The sequence below is a fragment of the Ochotona princeps genome, chromosome 2 (assembly GCF_030435755.1).
Source record: "Ochotona princeps isolate mOchPri1 chromosome 2, mOchPri1.hap1, whole genome shotgun sequence".
NCBI lineage: Eukaryota > Metazoa > Chordata > Mammalia > Lagomorpha > Ochotonidae > Ochotona > Ochotona princeps.
Window position 1 is genome coordinate 60,104,980 of NC_080833.1, and position 19,124 is coordinate 60,124,103.

Genomic DNA, 19,124 nt, shown 5'->3' on the forward strand with positions numbered 1-19,124 from the left:
ACGGAAGATATTCTTCTCTGTATATCTGACTTTGTAATAAAAATAAACAAATCTTTAAAAAAAATCACATTTAAGCTTCCTTTAGCTCCTCTATGTAAGATCTACAATATGTTAATTAGTGCCATTTTGAAACAAGATTTTTTTTATAGAAGTGATCTAATTTCTGACCAAACGACACATTGGTTTAAGAGTCTAATTCTTACAACTTCTAAACATCCGAATCATGGGTATTATAATTATTGTAGCTATATTTATAGTCACACACCCCAAAAGACACTGGAAACTTTGATTAGTTCCTCAGGATTAAGCTACATCAAATAAAGACCTTTAGTTCCTATTGATTTCAATAGGTAATGTAACAGGGATTGTCTTAGTATTTTTATCACATAACCACAAGCAGAAATTAGCCTTCTCTTTTCCTCAAAGAAAAAAGATATATTATTATCAGATATTATCAATATGTATTGATCAACTTCATCACCATGTATTTTTTCTGGTGAAGTTCTTTATTCGATTGTGTACTGATTCAGTATACATTTGGCTTATTATCCACACTGTAGTCTGGATATGAAAAAAAAGCCTCCCTGTGTCCATCTTCTTTCTTTATAATTGGCTTCAGTATTATTATAATTTAACTTCTATGTATATCTCCTTAAACACCTATTACACGCAATTCCAGTAAGCAACATTTTTTCACTGAGTATCAATCAGGATTCTATGAAAATCACTAAAGCCATTCCAGATATCTAAAACTGAGAAAAATTAGTAAGAAATTCACCATAAAGAGAATACAACTGCCAAAAAACCAAACAGATAATCATAAGATAAGCCAATGGTTGGTAACTGCCATTACTATTCCTAGGTTGGAAGGATAAAATTAAAAACAGTAAATAAAAATGAAAAAAAAAAGTTATCACAAGCAAGATGAAAAAAAACTCTCCAGTGAGAGATAAAAGCACTACTGGACTTTTCCCAGAAGAAAGAAGGAGAGAAGCACACGGCCTTCCATCTTGTTATGCTCTGCCTTTCCCACACACTACCGCCTGAGACAGTTGACAAGGAAGACAGGGATAGGCCAACTCAAAGCTCAGGTTTACACCAAACCTAACAATAGCACAGAACAACAGCACAGAAAGGCAGAGGCCTGAAAAACAAGCTTGGTCAATCATGCCCAAAGCTGACTCAGACCATGACTCGTTTATATTCCTTAGAAATGAAATACTGCAGAAGTATTCTATGGAATTGTTTAATTATAAAGCCAACCTATTTAAAATAAGTAGTTGCTTGTTTCCTCCTGGACCATGTCCCACCTGCAAAGGGGATCACTGGAAAATGGGCTATCCCCAGCTCCGGAGGGAGCAGGGGTCTGCTGACCAGGACCCCCAGTGACGGGTCCCCGGGACTCCTATCTAGGCTTCCACCACCTGGGTTCATGCTGAGGAGCTTCGGGTCTCCCTGATGGTGAGCTCTCAAAAGGTTAATTTCTTACTGGACACTGGTGCTCGATTTTCTGCCTTGCCCTTCTCTCCTGGGCCGAGATCCATGTAAAGTGACTGAGACATCTCTGGCCATGGGCTTGTACTTGGGGATATCTCCGCTTCTAGCACTCCATCCTTGTTATTCCAGAGAAACTGACCCCTTTATTGGGGATGAGATATATTGATGAAGGTCCTTGTAGGCTTAGTCTCAGCCCCTGATGTACCAGGTTGTTTTCCCTTCTGGGGTAGATATTGACTATGGTATCCCCTGTCAACCAGATTGTGCAGAACCAACCTGGGACGCACTGGAGGATCTAAAGCTGCTTTTCAAAAAGGCACCTAACAGATAAGTGCTTCCCATGTGCTTCACCCATCTCGCCACCCAAGGCCCTCAATGCAGCAACTTGTTTACTAACTTGTCTTGTGTTTGTTCTCCTGTTAGGAGTCTTCAGACTCCAAGTGGCCTGGAACATGCAAACTTCTATGACGACCAACCTCAGCCACAGCAGCTAGGATGACCCAGACCATCTCTCTGTGAATCCCACACCTCTTGGGGCCCCTTACCCAAACGACAACCCGATTCAGCAGGAAGTAGCCAGAAGACATCGTCGCCCCTTACCCCTACAGAAGTAGGATGTGGGATTTCAAGAGGCGGGACTGAGACCATCCAGGTCTTCTGAGGTCTTGGCCACATCTTCAGATGGGCGGCACCAGCATTGCCCACCCATTTTCTAATTAATTAAGAGACCACCAATGGGGAACATCTTACCTGTAGGTTTCCCGCCCAACAAGGAGGGGTCAGGGAAGGCATAAAATCCCAAGACCCTTCCTTAAACCTTTGGTGTCTCTCTCTCCGAGAGGCACCCCACCTCCGGCTCTTGGGAGGTGCTTTCCCCTTCCTCTCCCTTCCCTGCTCACCTGGTCCCTTCACAAATAAACTTCTCTGTTTGCAACAGAAAAAAAAAAGCAGTTCCTTAACTTAATGCTCAAAAATGTACAAATTCCATGGGTTTTTCAACACTTTTGACCTAAAAGATACAGTAAAAATAGGAACTAAATTTTAAAATACTCTATTGGACAGGCATTTTGACTAGCACTTAATTGCCGGCTGTAATACGCTTTCCATGTTAGATCATGTGAGTCTGAGTTTTCCTTTCTGTCCAACTCCAGTTTCCTACTAATGTGTACCCTGGGAGAGAGCAGACAACGGCTCAGGAAGCTGAATCCGTGTAACCACCATGAGGGAGATCTGAGCTCCTGGTCCTGCCAAGTTCCAGACCTAGTCCTAGACAGTACAGGCATTTGTGGAGTAAACCAGCAGAGAGGAACTCACTCTGTGCCTGTTTCTCTCTTTCTGTCATGCCCTCTCTCAATTCTCATACAAATAAATAAATAGATGAACATTTGGAAAAATTAAATTGAAATTAAAAAACGGTGTTGTTCTTTAAGAAACAATTACTACACACTCCGTGTATCATGATAATGGAACAGTGAACATGCTAAATCACGACAAGTAATGTGTTTTATCCTACACTCTTAAATACATTTTCCCAGGTTAATTGTTCATGACAGTTTTTTACCTTTATAATAAGGCAGAGGAACGAAATTTAAAAATATTTCTTCAATGTATTAAGCACCTAACTTTTAAATAATTCCTAATGATCTAAGTTGAAAACTCATATCTTTGAACACTATATTTGGAAGATACGATGAACTGATTTGCAGGAACAGCTCAACGAAGTGATACTGCCCAATACACTCTGCAAGCACAAGACTGATTTTTTATTACCATTGGTAATTATGCACTTTTATACATAAATCATTTATCTTATTCTAACCAATAACATAAATTTCAAACCAAAACTCCTTAATTTAGTCCAACAAAAAGGTAAACATATTACACAAATTAGCTGAGAAGTAATAAATATATGTCACATCCATTTGTAAACCTAAAAAAAGGTGAAGTTTCCACTTGAAGTTGCAAATATTGTCTGAGGAATAGGCCATCGTGATTATACCAGGAGGATATCATATCACCACTGTTCAAATGCACTGCATTAAAAAGTTATGCTCACCTTTGCTAAAGTAAAACAAGATAACACATCGAAGAAAAAAACGTTCCTTTCCTTTAACTAAAGCATGACAAGCAGATAATAGATACTTTGGATCCCTATTAGGAAACCAGTTAAAAATGTACAAAATTCATACAGAAAGACTGAATGAGAAACTGCAAAAGTTGGCTTAAAAATGTTCAGATACTGAGAGGATATTAATGAAAACACTCAGTTTTGTTTCCAAAAAGGAGTAAATGTTTTCAATCTGTTTACACAATGTAATTTGCTAATAATTTAATAATAAATCAACTGATTCACATTAAAGGAACTTAAAATTCACTTTAAAAAAATCATTTGAAATTAATGCATTGAGTAGGTCTAAAACTATGAGGTAAAAAGACATGAACTATGTGGTTCTAGTACCTTCTGTGTCTGCAACCCATAACACATTAACTGAGGTCCTTGATGTTTTACAGAATACTACTTGAAAACTGGAAAAATAAGGTTAATGTTTTCATATATGGATTAAAGTCTTGTTAGGATTAAAATAGCATATGTGCCAAATGTAGTGATACTTAAAAATTATGTTTAATAAGTTAATGGGAATATTGATATTTATTAGAAAGGTACAATGTACTTCAGATTGCCTGAATTCCCTGAAACCTAGGTTCAAGTAAGGAAGATATCAGACATTTCTAAATTGAATGAATGCATCATTAAACATTAAGAAGTTCCAAACAGTTCAAGTGAATCCTTCAGTGATTTTGGCAATGAAAATTATTATTAGAAGGAAGTGACATCTTGACATTTAATAGTTGGCTTCACTAACCTGAAAAGGCAAAGTAAAATAATAAAGGTGTTGAAATTATTAAATGGAACTTCATTATACATCCTCTATTTAAGCTAACCTGAGAAGACAATTTACAAAGTGATAGACACAGTAGGTAGATGACAGAATGAATTTTCTTTGGGCAACTTAACTACACTTATAAAAAGTGTTGTGTTATTTGATTCTCTTATCAAAAACAGGCATATTGGCACTTCTGACAAAAATATATCATTTGACCTTTAAACTTTTATTACTGTAAGCAGAAGCAACAGAGGCACTGACTGGCATGTTTCCATTTTTAGGCCTCTAGCACTTAAAGTTACTGGATAACTTTTATAACGCTATTTGTTCTTCATTACAGACACTTTGAAAACCATGTTACATTAATAATTAGAATATTCTATGTACTGCTGGATAAATGATGTAATGTGATGAAGTGTTCTAAGCACTCAATTCGGATACTTTGATGGGAAGGATGTATACATTTAAAGAGCAGATGATTTGCATGATTTGTTTTCTAATGAATTAGATCATAGCATCAAGTATGGGCTTAAGTACACAAAACAAAATAAAATATCACACTGTAAGATTATCACAGAAAAAGAACACCTGAAACATCTATATTCCGTTACTCCATAAACTCCATCTTTTGGCCTGTGAGCAGAGTAAACACCAGTTGCAGAAAAGTCCAGAGGAAAAAGCCTGACACCATTAAGCACTTTCTTCTAAAGGAAAACAAAATATGTTGTAAGTAAGCATGTTAAGTTTCAAAGCTATGGTCAACAATTCTATACTTAGAGAAACACAGAATGATAGTAAAGGAATGAAAATGGGTAATTCAGATCAAATTTCTAGTTCACGTGAAAAAAATGACTGTTTATTTAAAAACCTAAAATTAATTGATCAGAAACATCATTAAGAGGAAGAGCGAATTGCCTACTCTTCAGGAAGTTTAGAAGTCAGAAGTTTCCTAAACTGTTAGTACAAAACTCAGGATATAACTTAGAAACTGCACAGAAAAGTAACCAAGGACTGTATCACACTGATACTAAAACACTGTCCACATACATTAGGAAAGCTCCATTGTTGGAAGTATAGACTAAACACAGACCTCCTGGAAGCAGCAAGTAGTCCAGCTACTGCTGTCACCCACAGCGTGTCCTAGACTGTTCACCAAGATGCAAAATGTCAACACATCAACAGAGAAGTGTACCAAATCCCTATGCTGAAGATTGTGAGGTCTTCTTCAGAGTAATATGCTGCTCTGTACATGCATACAATGCAGCTCCCACAGCGCATGGCTGCAGCCTCTCCAGGCAGTGTTGTGTGCTTAATCACTTTGTTCAAACTTCTAAAACAAACTTAACATAATCCGAAAAATATGCGTTTAAGCTTACACCCTCCGTGTAACAGAGTTCCTCTCTAGTACCAACAATGAAAAGTTATTTTACTAGCATATGTCAAAAATATGTGTTAGTTTATATGCATTCAGTTGTATTCATGGCAAAGACTACACCATTACAAAATACTTTATCAATGTATATTATAAATTACATTGCTAAATATTCAAATTTGGAATCATGTTTCATAAACATAAGTCATATGCCACACCCACACCACTAAATCTGAAATGTTGCACGATTCAAGCAGAAACACACCTCACTCTCACGTTACACATGCCATGTACACTGATTTTGTGCCATCCATACTTACAAGTCAACTACCACCCAGTGGAGAGAAAAAATATCTTTCAGGGGCATATGAGATGTATGTCAGGTAGAAGTGTCAGGGGGGGAAAAGGGGCCCTTAGCCTTGTTTCCATCTAAACACTGCTGATCAGCAACTGCTATTTTCAAAGAAGAGGAAATGTTTGCAGAAACCCACTGTGTGGCATTACTAAGGGGTGAAACTAGGCTATGAATTTTCATTAATGATAAATTATTTCAGTGCTGGAGCTAAGGGAAAAGCAGGTAAACAGAGACAATGAGGAAAAGAAAACTGAAGACAGAAGAAACGTGGGTGGGAAGGAAGAAGGGAGAGAAAGGGAGTGAGGGAGGGGAGGGAGAAAAAGGCAGCGTGTACACATGTGTGAGTGGCAGCGTGCTACAGGCAAGGAGTGGTGGGTTTCACAGAGTGAGAATCTGAATTACAGTGGTTGCCAGAGCATGGAAGTGTCAGCATATGTGAGGATGTCAGAGAGTGTGTGAGGGGGTGTGCTTACGGAAACGGAATTCATGGAGCTGAGAAAATTGTCCCGGAGGGGGAAGTGGGAACAGGTATGTATGTGTGTGACACAGGTGGGAAAGGTCTGCAGATTGGGATGGGAAATGAGAGTTCAAAAAGGGAGGATGAGGCACACACAGCAGTGAGGAAGAAAAATAGGGGAAATGTAAAAGAGCAAGAGAGAAAAGGCAGTTAAAAAGAGAATCAGGATTTAGAAGAGTAGAGCTTTCAAAAAACGAAAGAAAGCAGGAAAAGAACAGTAGTAACAAAACCCGGAACGGAGACGAAAACAGGCAAGCAGGGAAGAGATAACAAGGAGGAAAACATGGGGTCCAGAGAGGAAGGAGGAAAGTGAAGAAAGCTGTGTAAGCAGTGAAAGCTGAGGGAGACTGAGCCCAAGTGTCCAAGTGGAAGGGAGAATTAATGCGAACGGAGGGCCAGCAGTTGGGAAAGTCGCTAATGGGAGAGTAAAACAGAAAGCAACCTGATAAACTTGACAGACACTCCTCGAGTACCCCGTGGCAGTAACACAGAGACCCCACGAATTGAGTTGCAAAGTGGCACCTGCCCCTCCTCTGAACCTGACACTTGACTCATCCCGGGGCTAGTAGACATTCTCAAAGTGCTTCAGCGGCTAGCGTCCAGCTCGCTACCTGCCCCAGCCTAACGGGGCCCGGGGCTCAGGGAAGCCCCGGTACCTGGGTGCTTGAGAGTTAGGGGTCTTCGGACGGTGAGCCATACCAGTCATACCGCTCTGGGCAAAAAGCAAAGAGGGTGGAGGGAAACACAGACAGACAGACGGAGACAAGTACAAAAAGCACGCCGAGCCTTCTCCTACCTAAGCACCGCCGTGTCCCCTTTTCTGACCATCATGTTGTCCACGGCCGCCCAGGGGAAGTCCACACTCTGTCCAGCCGGGAGGCAGGAGGGCAGCAGGCAGCACAGGCTGAGGAGCACCGCCGCCAGCCACTGGTTCGAGCAACAAGCACCCTGCACCAACAGCATCATGTCCATCCCTGCTAGGGCTGCTCACTCTCCAGCAGCTCTCAGCTCGCACTCCCCCACCCCCTGGTGCTGGCGAGTCTTCCCAGGAACCAGGCGGCACGCCACAGGATTTTTTTTTCCTTGGGTGGGTGGGTTTCTTTGCTTGCTTTCTTCTTCCCCCCTCCTAGTTGTTGGGTGCTGTTTCTCTCTCGTTTGTTTTGTTTTTTTTTTTTTTTTTGTATTGGTTTTTTTTGTTGTTGTTTTTTTCTTCCTCTCCTCCTCCTCTTCGCTTTCCCTCCCTCCCTCCCTCCCACCCCCTGACTCCGCACTACACCTCCTTTCGGTTGCTTTTGGCCGCGTCCGGAGTGTGTCTAATTCTCGGGCGGCTCGCACACCATCTAGCGAGGAGGCGAGCGCGCCGGCTTGTGAGGGAGGAGGCGCGGCGGCGGCAGGGCGAGCGGCGGCGGCTGCGATCCTCAGCAGCAGGGGCAGCGACGGCGGCGGCAGAGGCAGCGCGGGGCGCAGCGGCCGCCGGCGGCCCCCGGGCTCGCGCGCGTTGCCAAGCGGCCGTTTCCTTAGCAACCCCGCCCGGGGACTGGGATGGAACGGGGAGGGAGGGGAATGAGAGAGAGAACAAGAAAAAAGAAAAAGAAATGCAACAAAAATCAAGAAGAGGTCCTTCTCAGACAAACTGAGGAAAAAGCTGCACCGCAGACCTGAGCCTTCCTCACGGTGGTGGCGCCACAGGGACGCTCTGACAGAAAAGTCTCTGTGTCGGGGCTGGAGGGGCCAGAGCTGAGGTGCGCTTTGCTTTCCCTCTCTGGCGCGTTTCACCTCTCGAGGCACCGTAAGTTTGAAGTCCTCCAAGTTGTGTTCGGCGCCATCATTAACGCGGACGACTGAGTTTTGGGTTTTGGTGTAGAATGGAAGCCCGCCCCGCGTTACAGTTAACAAGCTGCCAACTAGTTCTTTTCGTTCCCCTTTTCGGGAATAGGCAGGGCGGGCGGCTGCGGGCGCTGCCTTTGGCAGAGACCCAGGAGAAGCAGGGGGTGGGGGGACGGTGCGAGGCCTTGCAGTAGAGCAGCTGGCTTATCGATGGGGTCGGTCGGCAAGGATTGGAGAACGCACGTCCCTGCAATGTACGTGTTGACACTAAGTTGTGCGCGTGGTGTGTGTGTGTGTCTCTGTGTGTGCTGGGGTGTCAACATGAAGCGTGTGAGTGCGCGCGCGCGTCTGTGTGCGTGCGGAGCGCGCGCGCCGTTCCAGTGCGCGCAGGATCAGTGCGCGCTCGGCACGCAGGCGCGCTAGGAGGAACCTGGCGGGTGTTGCTGGATGCGGAGTCGGGACGACTGCAATCAAGCGTTTTAATTGTGTGGCGCTCGGCAGTCCCGTTATGTAAGAGGCAGTTTAACCCCTTGTAGCCTGTCAGGCAGAACGTCCTGCGCACCCGAATCCAGGCACGGCTAGCTGAGTTGTTGCGTTTGATGAGTCTCAGGGTTTTATTCTGTTTTAACAAGGTCCAAACCCGGTGAAACAGGATTGTTCCTCCGCGGCGCAGAGCGGCCCCCGAGGCTCCCCAAGCCGCATCCCTTTCGCAGCTCACCAGTCTGAAGCAAGCCGGTGCGCTGGCCTTGTGGCGGGCTGCGTGCAGGACGTGGGGTGGTCCCCTGATCCCGTTTTGCCTCTTCCCTGTACTGATTTAAAGATTCAAGATCCTTTCGCTTTTCCAGGCCATTTGTAAACCAGTGGCCGAGCCTAGGCTGTAGTAACAGTCACGCCAATCAGTTTTGTTCGGTGTGAAGTTGGGAAGTAGAGCAGGGAAGTGGCTAGGAAAAGCAAGTGATTAAAAAATAAATAAACGTGCAGCCCTCTCACTCCATCCCCTTATGCTCTCCCTCCGTTCATTCCCCATTTGCAGCCTTTGAAAGGATTTTTCTCCTCTGAGCTCTTCTTCTCTGGAAAGAAAGCAAAATCGTGCACGTCCTAACTCGATTTCCATAATGCTTGCAGGCCCCTCTGGCAAAACGCACCGAAGCAATAAGCTCTGCAGGGGTCAGCATCCGGCTTCCTCCCCAGGCTGAGCTCTTTATGAGACAGGCAGTGTGTCGTTTTGCTTAGACAGCGGTGGTATTCAGGGTGATTGTTACTGCTGTGCACGAAGTATATGGAGGAAAGGGAAGGGTCCCCATCACCTGTGACCACAAGAACTGCTTGATGGAAGGGCTCCTGAACCTGGCTCCTAAACTGATACTCTAAAGCTCCACAGTTAATCAACAGTGGGAGTTACTGATGTTATTAGTATTCAGGCTTAACTCTCAGCACTGGCTGGGAAATTGAAAACGCAATAGTATTCTACTGCATTCTAGAAACATCAATAAAATGTTAATCGTTTGCGAAAGAATAGAAACATTTTTTAAATTATGTTATTATTTTTCCCTTCCGGTATGCTGGGAAAATAATTATCAAATGATAGACTCGGGCTAATAGTGATGCCAAATACCTAGGTAACGCCGTTATCTTGTTAACTGCGTTTTCCGTTCTTGCGTGACACGCTGTTGGATAAAGCTTAAAACTATATGGGGCAAACGGGGAGAGAAGAATTGACATGCCACATACACAGTCAGAACTATGCGGTATTTTTTAGTGTTTTCGCTACAAATGAGCTAGATCCTTCTGAGGAGAGAGAAGGCACCGCTTCCGGATTGGTGACTCAGTTTAGTGCTATTTATGCAGAGATGAGGTGCCAGCGTTTTCCAGTACAAGCTATGAGAAGCATCCTTTCCTAAACTGCTGTTTCCCAGAGATCTGACATCTTCAATATCCAGGGTTTGGGAGGCGGGGAGAGGAGCGATTTACTGCGACCAGCGGAGGGATGGAGATATGCAGCAGTTTAATATGTACAACAACCCTTCAGAATTGTAAACGGAAACTGGAGCCAGTTCTGTTTAAAGGCAGAGTTTCTTTCCTTATTCCTTGTGTTTCTTTCTCTCTCTCTTTCTCTCTCTCTCTCTTCTTTTCTTTTTCTTTCTTTCCCTTCTTCCCTCCCTTTCTTTCCCTTTTAATTTCAGCTGCTATTCATTGATTACCTAATACACAGAGAACCCATCGAAAACCGCAATGACTAAGCTAGGTTTATTAAAACATGGGTTATTGCAGATGTTACAGTGAGAACAGGGATGCTGGGTGGAGCCACCTCTCTTACCCTATGTGCTCCTGCTGCCTTGCTGAGTGCGGACAAACATGATTTTAAAAGCTTTTATGACTTTTTTCCCCTCGACCTTTGTAAGGGCATACGTCTGAGAGTATTTTACAGGGTTTGCAATATTTGCTTTTGAGGTCCTATCACACACATAAATCCTGGTATTCTTGACTTCTTTGGGGAGAAACCAGGAAAAAAATACACAACAAAATGAAACAATAGAAACCTCCCAACTCAAATAGCATTTTTTTTTTCCAGATACAGGAATAAGTTACAGCACCGTTTTCAACTTTTTAGTTAATAGAGTTTGGAGTAGATGTATTGAGATACTTCCTTGGTTAAAATTCTTAGGAATTTTAGGAATTAATAGCCACTTCTTTTTAATCATGCATCTTTAGTTTTAAGCTCAATTCTTAAAATTTGAAGGAACCTAATGACTGATATACAGATAGAATGAGAAATGTTAGGCAAAACAGAACCCAAGACCCCATGAAAAAAGCCAGTTTGTGATTCATAGAGGAGTCTTTAAAAATAGGAAATATGAATAATAGCTCTCTAAGTTGATCCATATTTCATTCAACATTTGAATCAAATTGTCAACCAAAACGGACCTTTGGTGATGGTGTTCAGGTCAATGTGAAAATGTAAAACTCAGGAAATTTGTTGGAAGAAGGCTAATCTACAATTATGGAGGGGTTTCTCAACATCACCTTGATATTTTGGGGAAGGTGACTAATGTAGGAACTTATTATGCTTTGGAAAATGTTTAACAGCATTCCTGGCCTCTGCTCCCTAGAGGCAGCAATCCAAGTATATGCCAGTAGTTATAATGAGTAAAATTTCTCCAGATATTGTTAAATGCCGAAGGGGGACACGGAAAAGCATTCCATTATAGGTTACATTCCTAAAGTTAAATACTGTCTTTTGTTTTTCCAATAAAATAAACACCATGGTTGTGGTAAAAATAAATAAATAAACAAAGGAACTTTTTTGAGTTCTGTAGCATCAAGAGCAGGTTTTCCTCATCAATTGAATAAACATTTATCTGATGTGAGATTGAGTAATCCAGATGCATTAGATTTAATGAACATCTGAAGAAAATATCTATGATTTCTCTGTAAGTTATAGAATTCCTCAAAGAACACTGTAATTAAGGACCAGAAAAATATCTTCTATGTTGCTGGTATCAATGGCTTGGTTACAAATGCAAATATAAGGTGGCAAGTGGGAACTCTGTTATAATTTAAGCTATTGTTGAAATGTTAGTTCTCATTTGTAAAATAAATTGTCACTTTGTGATTTTTTTGTATAAAAGTTCAAGGAAACACAAGTTTGTTTCCAGAGAGAGCTTACTTAAATATTGAGGATCTTTATATTGTGACAGCTTCTGGGTATGCACACTGGAAAAGACTTAATTACAGAAAAGGAAAGCCTAGAATTTCCCATTGAATCACTGTCTTTGACAAATTCTAAGTTCACTCATTCAATTATATTACATTTATCATCTTATCTGTTAATTTTAAGCTTTTAAGGTAAGAAAAGAAATGTGTGTGTATGCATGTGTGCTAGAGCAATGCAAAGATATGTACTCTGCTTTCAAAGTTCTTCAATGGTCCAGAAAAAGAAGTCTTACAATAGACATGAGTTGAAAGCATTAGCCACAACAAATGGTCAGGACTGGACAATTTGGAAGCCAGAAGCTAGAAATTCCATCTTGGGCTTTTTTTTTTTTTTAAAGATTTATTTATTTTATTACAAAGTCAGATATACAGAGAGGAGGAGAGACAGAGAGGAAGATCTTCCGTCCAATGATTCATTTCCCCAAGTGAGCCACAACAGCCGGTGCACAGATCCGAAGCCAGGAACCAGGAACCTCTTCCAGGTCTCCCACACAGGTGCAGGGTCCCAAAGCATTGGGCCGTCCTCAACTGCTTTCCCAGGCCACAAGCAGGGAGCTGGATGGGAAGTGGAGCTGCCGGGACTAGATCCGGCACCCATACGGGATCCCAGGCTGTTCAAGGAGAGGACTTTAGCCGCTAGGCCACTGTGCTGGGCCCTCCATCTTGATTTTACATGTGGGTAGCGAGAGTCCAGATTTTGGGGTCATCTGCCACCTTGCCAAGCACATCGTCAGGATGCTGGGTGAACAGTGGAGCAGCCAGAACATGAACTATGATGTGATATAAAAGATTGGTAATGCAGATAGTGGCTGAATATCCAATGCCACAATGTCTTAACCAGTTTGATTTTATCCTATTCGTCTTTATATCATTTATTGTCTTATCTACTATCTATTCTGCTTCATTGTGATGGCTATCACTGCCAGTACTGTATTGAATAGCTGTGGTTATCATGGACATTCTTATACATTCCCAGTCTTCAGAGAAAAGCATTCAGTCTTTCACCATTAAGTGTTACATTAGCTGTAAGCATTTTGTCAAATATTCTTAATCAAATTGTGTATGATTTCCTATGTTTTTTTTGTTCTGAACTGTTTTTTTCTTAAAATCACAAATAGTTGTTTTGTTGAAGGTCTTTTTTCATCAAGTGGTAATATTCTGCTTTTTTTTTGGTAAACTAATTTGAAGGATTATAGTGATAGATTTTTGGCACATTGACTAAATCAATTTTCTGTTGTTCTGCTACTTTTCTTAGGAATATTGCCTATTTCTATTCTATTTTTCACACAGTTTAGTCCTTTCTTATTTGGAGCATCCATATTGTGATTGCTCAGTTTTCTTAATAGTTTCAGGATTTTGTTTTTTCCTGAAGCGATTTTCTCTAGCCCTGGTAATCACCATTTCTCTGATTTTTTTTTTTCTGCTGTGAGTGGAACATTTTGCTTTGATTTAATTCATGCTTGCATATTGTGTCTTCCTCTATCATTTTATTTTCAACCTATTATTATATTTGATATCTTCTGGTAGCTAGCATGTAACTGTCATTGCTTTAATCTACTCTATCCACATTTTTATTTTTTTTTTTTTGAAGATTTATTTATTTTATTACAGTCAGATATACAGAGAGGAGGAGAGACAGAGAGGAAGATCTTCTGTCCGATGATTCACTCCCCAGGTGAGCTGCAACAGCCAGTGTGCACCGATCCAAAGCCGGGAACCAGGAACCTCTTCTGGGTCTCCCACGCGGGTGCAGGGTCCCAAGGCTTTGGGCCGTCCTCAACTGCTTTCCCAGGCCACAAGCAGGGAGCTGGATGGGAAGTGGAGCTGCCAGGATTAGAACCGGCGCCCATATGGGATCCCGGGGCTTTCAAGGCGAGGACTTTTAGCTGCTAGGCCACTGTGCTGGGCCCTATCCACATTTTTAATTTACATATTCAGTCAGAAATGTGGCATTGTGTCTACTTATTTATATGTCAAAGATTACTTCCAATAATTTGAATTTTCTTTTTCTTTTATTTTGTGTTTTCTTTCTTTCTCCCTAAGGGTTATTTGAAAATGTTTCAGAATAGTATTTTGACTTTTTATAGTATTTTTGGATGAGTCTCTTTATATTGTACTTTGGGGATTATTCTAGGTTTTGAGATATATGTCCCAACTTAAATAATACCTTCTCATGTTGACATCTTACCTTTTCACTAATAAGAAATAAGTGGTAAAGCCTTACCACACTTTGAATCACTATTGTCTTACTCTCATATTTACTATAATTTCTGCTACATACATTGAGAACTTCTTTACACAGCATTTACATTTTGTTTCATCATTATTTGAAAAACTCAAGAATTTAGGAAACAAGACTGTTGCAATATTCCTTTTGTTAGACTTCATTTTTTCATTATGGCAATAAATTATCTTATTTGCTCCTTATTTGAGAATTGCTTTTTCTTTCTTTATTCTATTTTTGAATGACACTGAATATGTAAAGGTAGTATATACCATTGTTCTTTGCTTTTAACAGAAAAACATGACACTTTTTTTTTAATTCTAGGGTTTCTGATATTTCTACCATCTTCAAGTCAATTTCCCCTCTTGGTAAAATTTATTTATCATCTGCTGCTTGCAAATTTAGTTTTCTGTCTGTAGTTTTCAGAAGTTTTACAGCAGAGATTTACAATTGGCACGGTAGTTAATACTTACTTGAATACCTAGTTCCTATATTGGAGGGCTTGAAGTAATATCCTAGTTCCACTTCTGATTCCAGGTTTCTGCTAATGCATATCATGAGAGACAGGAGGTGATGTATCAAGAGCCATGTGTCAGCCATTTGGCTTCATTCTTATCCATTTGTGGCAATGGTGAACATTGGGAAAGCAAATCAGTAAATGGTCAATCGCACTCTTTGTGAACATTGAATTTTGTTATAATTCATAGTGGGTTTTACTGTAACTCATCTTCCATAAATTCCATTAGGTTTAAACTGCTTGAGTTTTGGAGCTTTTTGTATCTAATGTTTTCTTTCTCATGTCATACTTGGAATGTTATTGGTCACTATTTCTTCAAATACTTTTAAGTCCCAACCTTTTTCCCCTTTTTGTCCTTGTTCCATTGGCACAACTGTTAGGTCTTTCATTGTAATACCACTATTTCTTGTGTATCTACTTTGTTTTTTATCATGTTTTTCTCCTTTTGCCTTTCCTGTCTCTTATCCTAACTTTACTGATTTCTAAAAACTCTATCCCCTCCAAATTGTTACTGAGCCTCTTTGTTGCAATTTTGTTTGCTTCTTTTAATTTTCAGTTTTGAATTTTCTCTTTGGCTGAAATTTACTGTTGTTGAACATTTCTGTTTCAGGTTTTTTTGTTTTTTTTTTTTCAAAGTCAGATATACAGAGAGGAGTCAAACATATAGAGAGGAAGAGAGGCAGAGAGGAAGATCTTCCATCTGTCGATTCACTCCCTAAGCGGCCACGATGGTCAGTGCTGAGCCAATCTGAAGCCAGGAGCCAGGAGCTTCTTTCAGGTCTCCCATGTGGATGCAGGATCCCAAGGCTTTGGGGCTGTCCTCAATTGCTTTCCCAGGCCACAAGCAGGGAGCTGGATGGGAAGTGGAGCAGCTGGGATTAGAACCGGCACCCATATGGGATCCTGGTGCGTTCAAGGCAAGGACTTTAGCCACTAGGCCACGTTGCTGGGCCCTCTATTTCGGGTTTGAAGCAGGTTCTTAATTGTTCATTGATGTGTATTTATGATAACCACTTTAAATTCCATATTATATTCATAAATCGTAACATCACATTTAACTGCTAAATGTATATAATAGTCATCAGTTAACAAATAAAACATATCAAGCAATTATTGTCACATAAATCTAATATTAGTCTTTTGTTGGTATTGTCAGTCTGTTGATTTTTTTCCCCCAATTCAAGTTATGTCTTCCTTTTTTCCTTGACAGCAATTTTTTTTATTGAAAAATGTAGATTTGTATACTTGTTATGAGACTAGGGAAGTTATTTACATCATCTTCTCAGTAGCCCTTTTTAATACCATTCTAATAGGAAACAGAGGTACCAAGTCTTTCATGTCAGACCAAGTGAATATCTGGGTTCCCCACAAAGCCTTCAGAGACACAGGGAAGCACAGGCCGGATATTTACCACTGCTGGGCTGATGTGGGGAATGCACATTCCCAACCAGGCCTTCAATAACACTAGTCTGACTAGGAGGGGAATTTTACATCATTACTGCTTCCGACATGGTTTCCCCTGATGCCACAGAGAAATGGGAAGAGGAATGTGGTCTCCTTTAGAGAGGTTGTAAAATCTCCGATTTTCCACTAAACCTCCTTTGAAGCCCTCAAAGCAGGGAGATATAAATCATTATGACATGAGAAAATTTTAAGTCCTAATTCTGGTTCAGCTTCATCTACCACTGTGCAGAGAACAAGGGGGGCCTAATTGCAACCAGGTGAATGGGAGAAAGCCACTGTTCTCACAGCCCTTTGCTGGTAAGAATGGCTTAGGGCTGAAGGATTGTTTTTGTTGTTTCTTAGTTTTAGTTTTGGTTTTAGTTATGTTTGTTGGAATAGAGAAGTTGTTGTCTAAATGCTTTATGTGCCACTGCCTTGCCCCTTTGCTGATACTTTGGCAAGGAGAGACATTTCGTTTGAGTTTTTCCCCACTTTGGTATTTGGCATTTCTGTATTGTCAGCTTCTATAGCATCCAGTGTGTAATAATGCTGGCAAAAGAAAAATACAGGAAACTTACTACCATGACAATTCCTCTGTTCCTGTGCTCTTTTCCTCTGTTGCTCTCAATCTATCTTCTTTTCATCATATTTTATAGTTATATTTGTTTTACATATAATGCCAGTGTTTATTATTTTTAGTAGGAAGAATAAGGACAATTACATTTAATACAGTTGCCTAACCCTCGTTTTTCAATGATAATTTAAAATTTTTTATTGTGTGTATTTACATTATATTTACAATGTAATGCCATTGATACCCATAGATGTATAAGGGTTATTGTAGTAAGTAAAATTAACATTGTCTCATATAGCTTCTTTTTGTGCCAAAAACACCAAAATTCATGATGCAATTATATTAACTTCAATCTCATATTTTAATAAGATTTGTTTATGAAATATAAATCTTCAGATTTGCTTATGAAATATACATTTTACTATATATCATTTGAACAACATGTTTCTTGTACTGCTCTCATTATCTGTAGTGCCCACTGTTTTATATGACTATAATTTTAACCTTTTTAAAAAATCATTCCACATATACAAAAGATTGTATAATGTTTTCCTTCTGTGTCTGGCTTGTTGCACTTAGCATAATATCCTCCTGGTTCCATCTATATTTTAACAAATGCCAACATCTCCTTATTTTTTTTAACTTGAATATTATTCATATGTGTATATGTGTAATTTTTATGCATACACCACATATTCTTTATTTGTTCATTGATGGGTTTTTACTTCTTTAGGATCATATCGAGAAGTGGGATTTTTGAATCATATGGTACATCTATTTTTTATTTTTATAAGAAACTATATATGCTGCCATAATTGCTGTATCAATGTATATTCTCACAAATGATGTGGTAGAATTCTCTTTTCTCTATGTCCTGACCTGCAGGACATGATGCTCAAACCCTGAGGGTGGACTGGGAATGCCGGGCTGCTAGCCCCCGGGCTGCTAGGCCAAGAAACACACGGACACACATACTTGGTGGAAAAGAGTGCCTCTCTATTTTTACTCCTCATATATATGCCTTCTTCTCTAGGGGAAGAGGGAAGGGAGGTGTTTCCTGGGAGTAATGATCTTCATTGAAGCAGGGAAGGAACTAATCATCTATATTGAAAGAGGGGAGGAACTAATCATCTGAACAGGAACAAGGGTGGAGGTTCTATTCTGCTTGCTGTACACAGGATGTTCTGGCCTAATATCCTGCTTCCTGTGGCCCTGCTTGCCCAAGGCAGGCTTTGCAATGCAACAGGCTGTCAGGTAGGCCAAATCTAACGCCCATTAGTCTGTGGCTCCTAACATCTCTATGGTGTTGCTTACTTTTATCTTTTGTCATGTTGGTAATAGCCATCTTTTTGGATATCAGTTAATATCTCATGGTGATTTAATTTGCATTTCCTGGATTATTAGGTATATCAGTAGCATCAAAAAATATTAGGAATTAATTGAATAAGATAAACACATGTTCGAAGCTGCTTTGTAGGTAGTAGACTAACCCTGTACAGTTCCAACTCTTGCAAGGCAAAATGACTGGAATAAATTGCAATCCTAGGTCCTGGCACCATGGCCTAGCTGCTAAAGTCCTTGCCTTACATGTGTTAGGGTCCCATATGGGCACCAGTTCTGATCCCAGCTGCTCTGCTTCCCATCCAGCTCCCTGTTTGCGGCTGGGAAAGAGGTCAAGAATAGCCCAAAAGCCTTGGGATCCTGCATCCACATGGGAGACCTGAAAGAAGCTCCTGGCTCCTGGCTTCAGATTGGCTCAGCACTGACCATTGTGGCTGCTTAGGGAGTGAATCGACAGATGGAAGATCTTCCTCTCTGTCTCTCTTCCTCTTTGTATGTCTGACTTTCCCATAAAAGTAAAATAAATATTTTTAAGTGCAATTCTAAATCTCTTTATAGAATAATAGGATGGGTTATGTATAGTTATTGATTGAATAGTATGAGCAGCTATTATCTGATCACAGGTCATCTCAGTTGCAGTAACAGAGGAAATGTATTCTTGTGCGATCAATGTTTATTTTCTTGACTGTGCTAAGTGTATGTGATCTTCCTTGGCATTGTTTTCTGTTTTATTTTTATTATTTTCAAATAAATTCTGGTTGTACACAGTATATCATTCATTTTTTAAAATTTATTTTATTGTATTGTTGTTGACAATCTTTACATAGTTAATTACGGTTAAAAAAGAAAAGGTTCACG

The 19,124-nt window shown here is 40.5% G+C and overlaps 1 protein-coding gene across 1 annotated transcript in view; it reads right to left on the bottom strand.

Annotated features, from left to right (window-relative positions):
• Positions 1-7,813, bottom strand: part of NEGR1 (neuronal growth regulator 1) — an 856,411-nt gene extending 848,598 nt beyond the window's left edge. The window contains exon 1 of the mRNA XM_012930450.2: positions 7,423-7,813. Within this exon, the coding sequence (XP_012785904.2) occupies positions 7,423-7,598 (176 nt within the window). The 5' untranslated portion in view covers positions 7,599-7,813. The remainder of the gene's footprint in view (positions 1-7,422) is intronic.
• Positions 7,814-19,124: the final 11,311 nt, after the last annotated feature.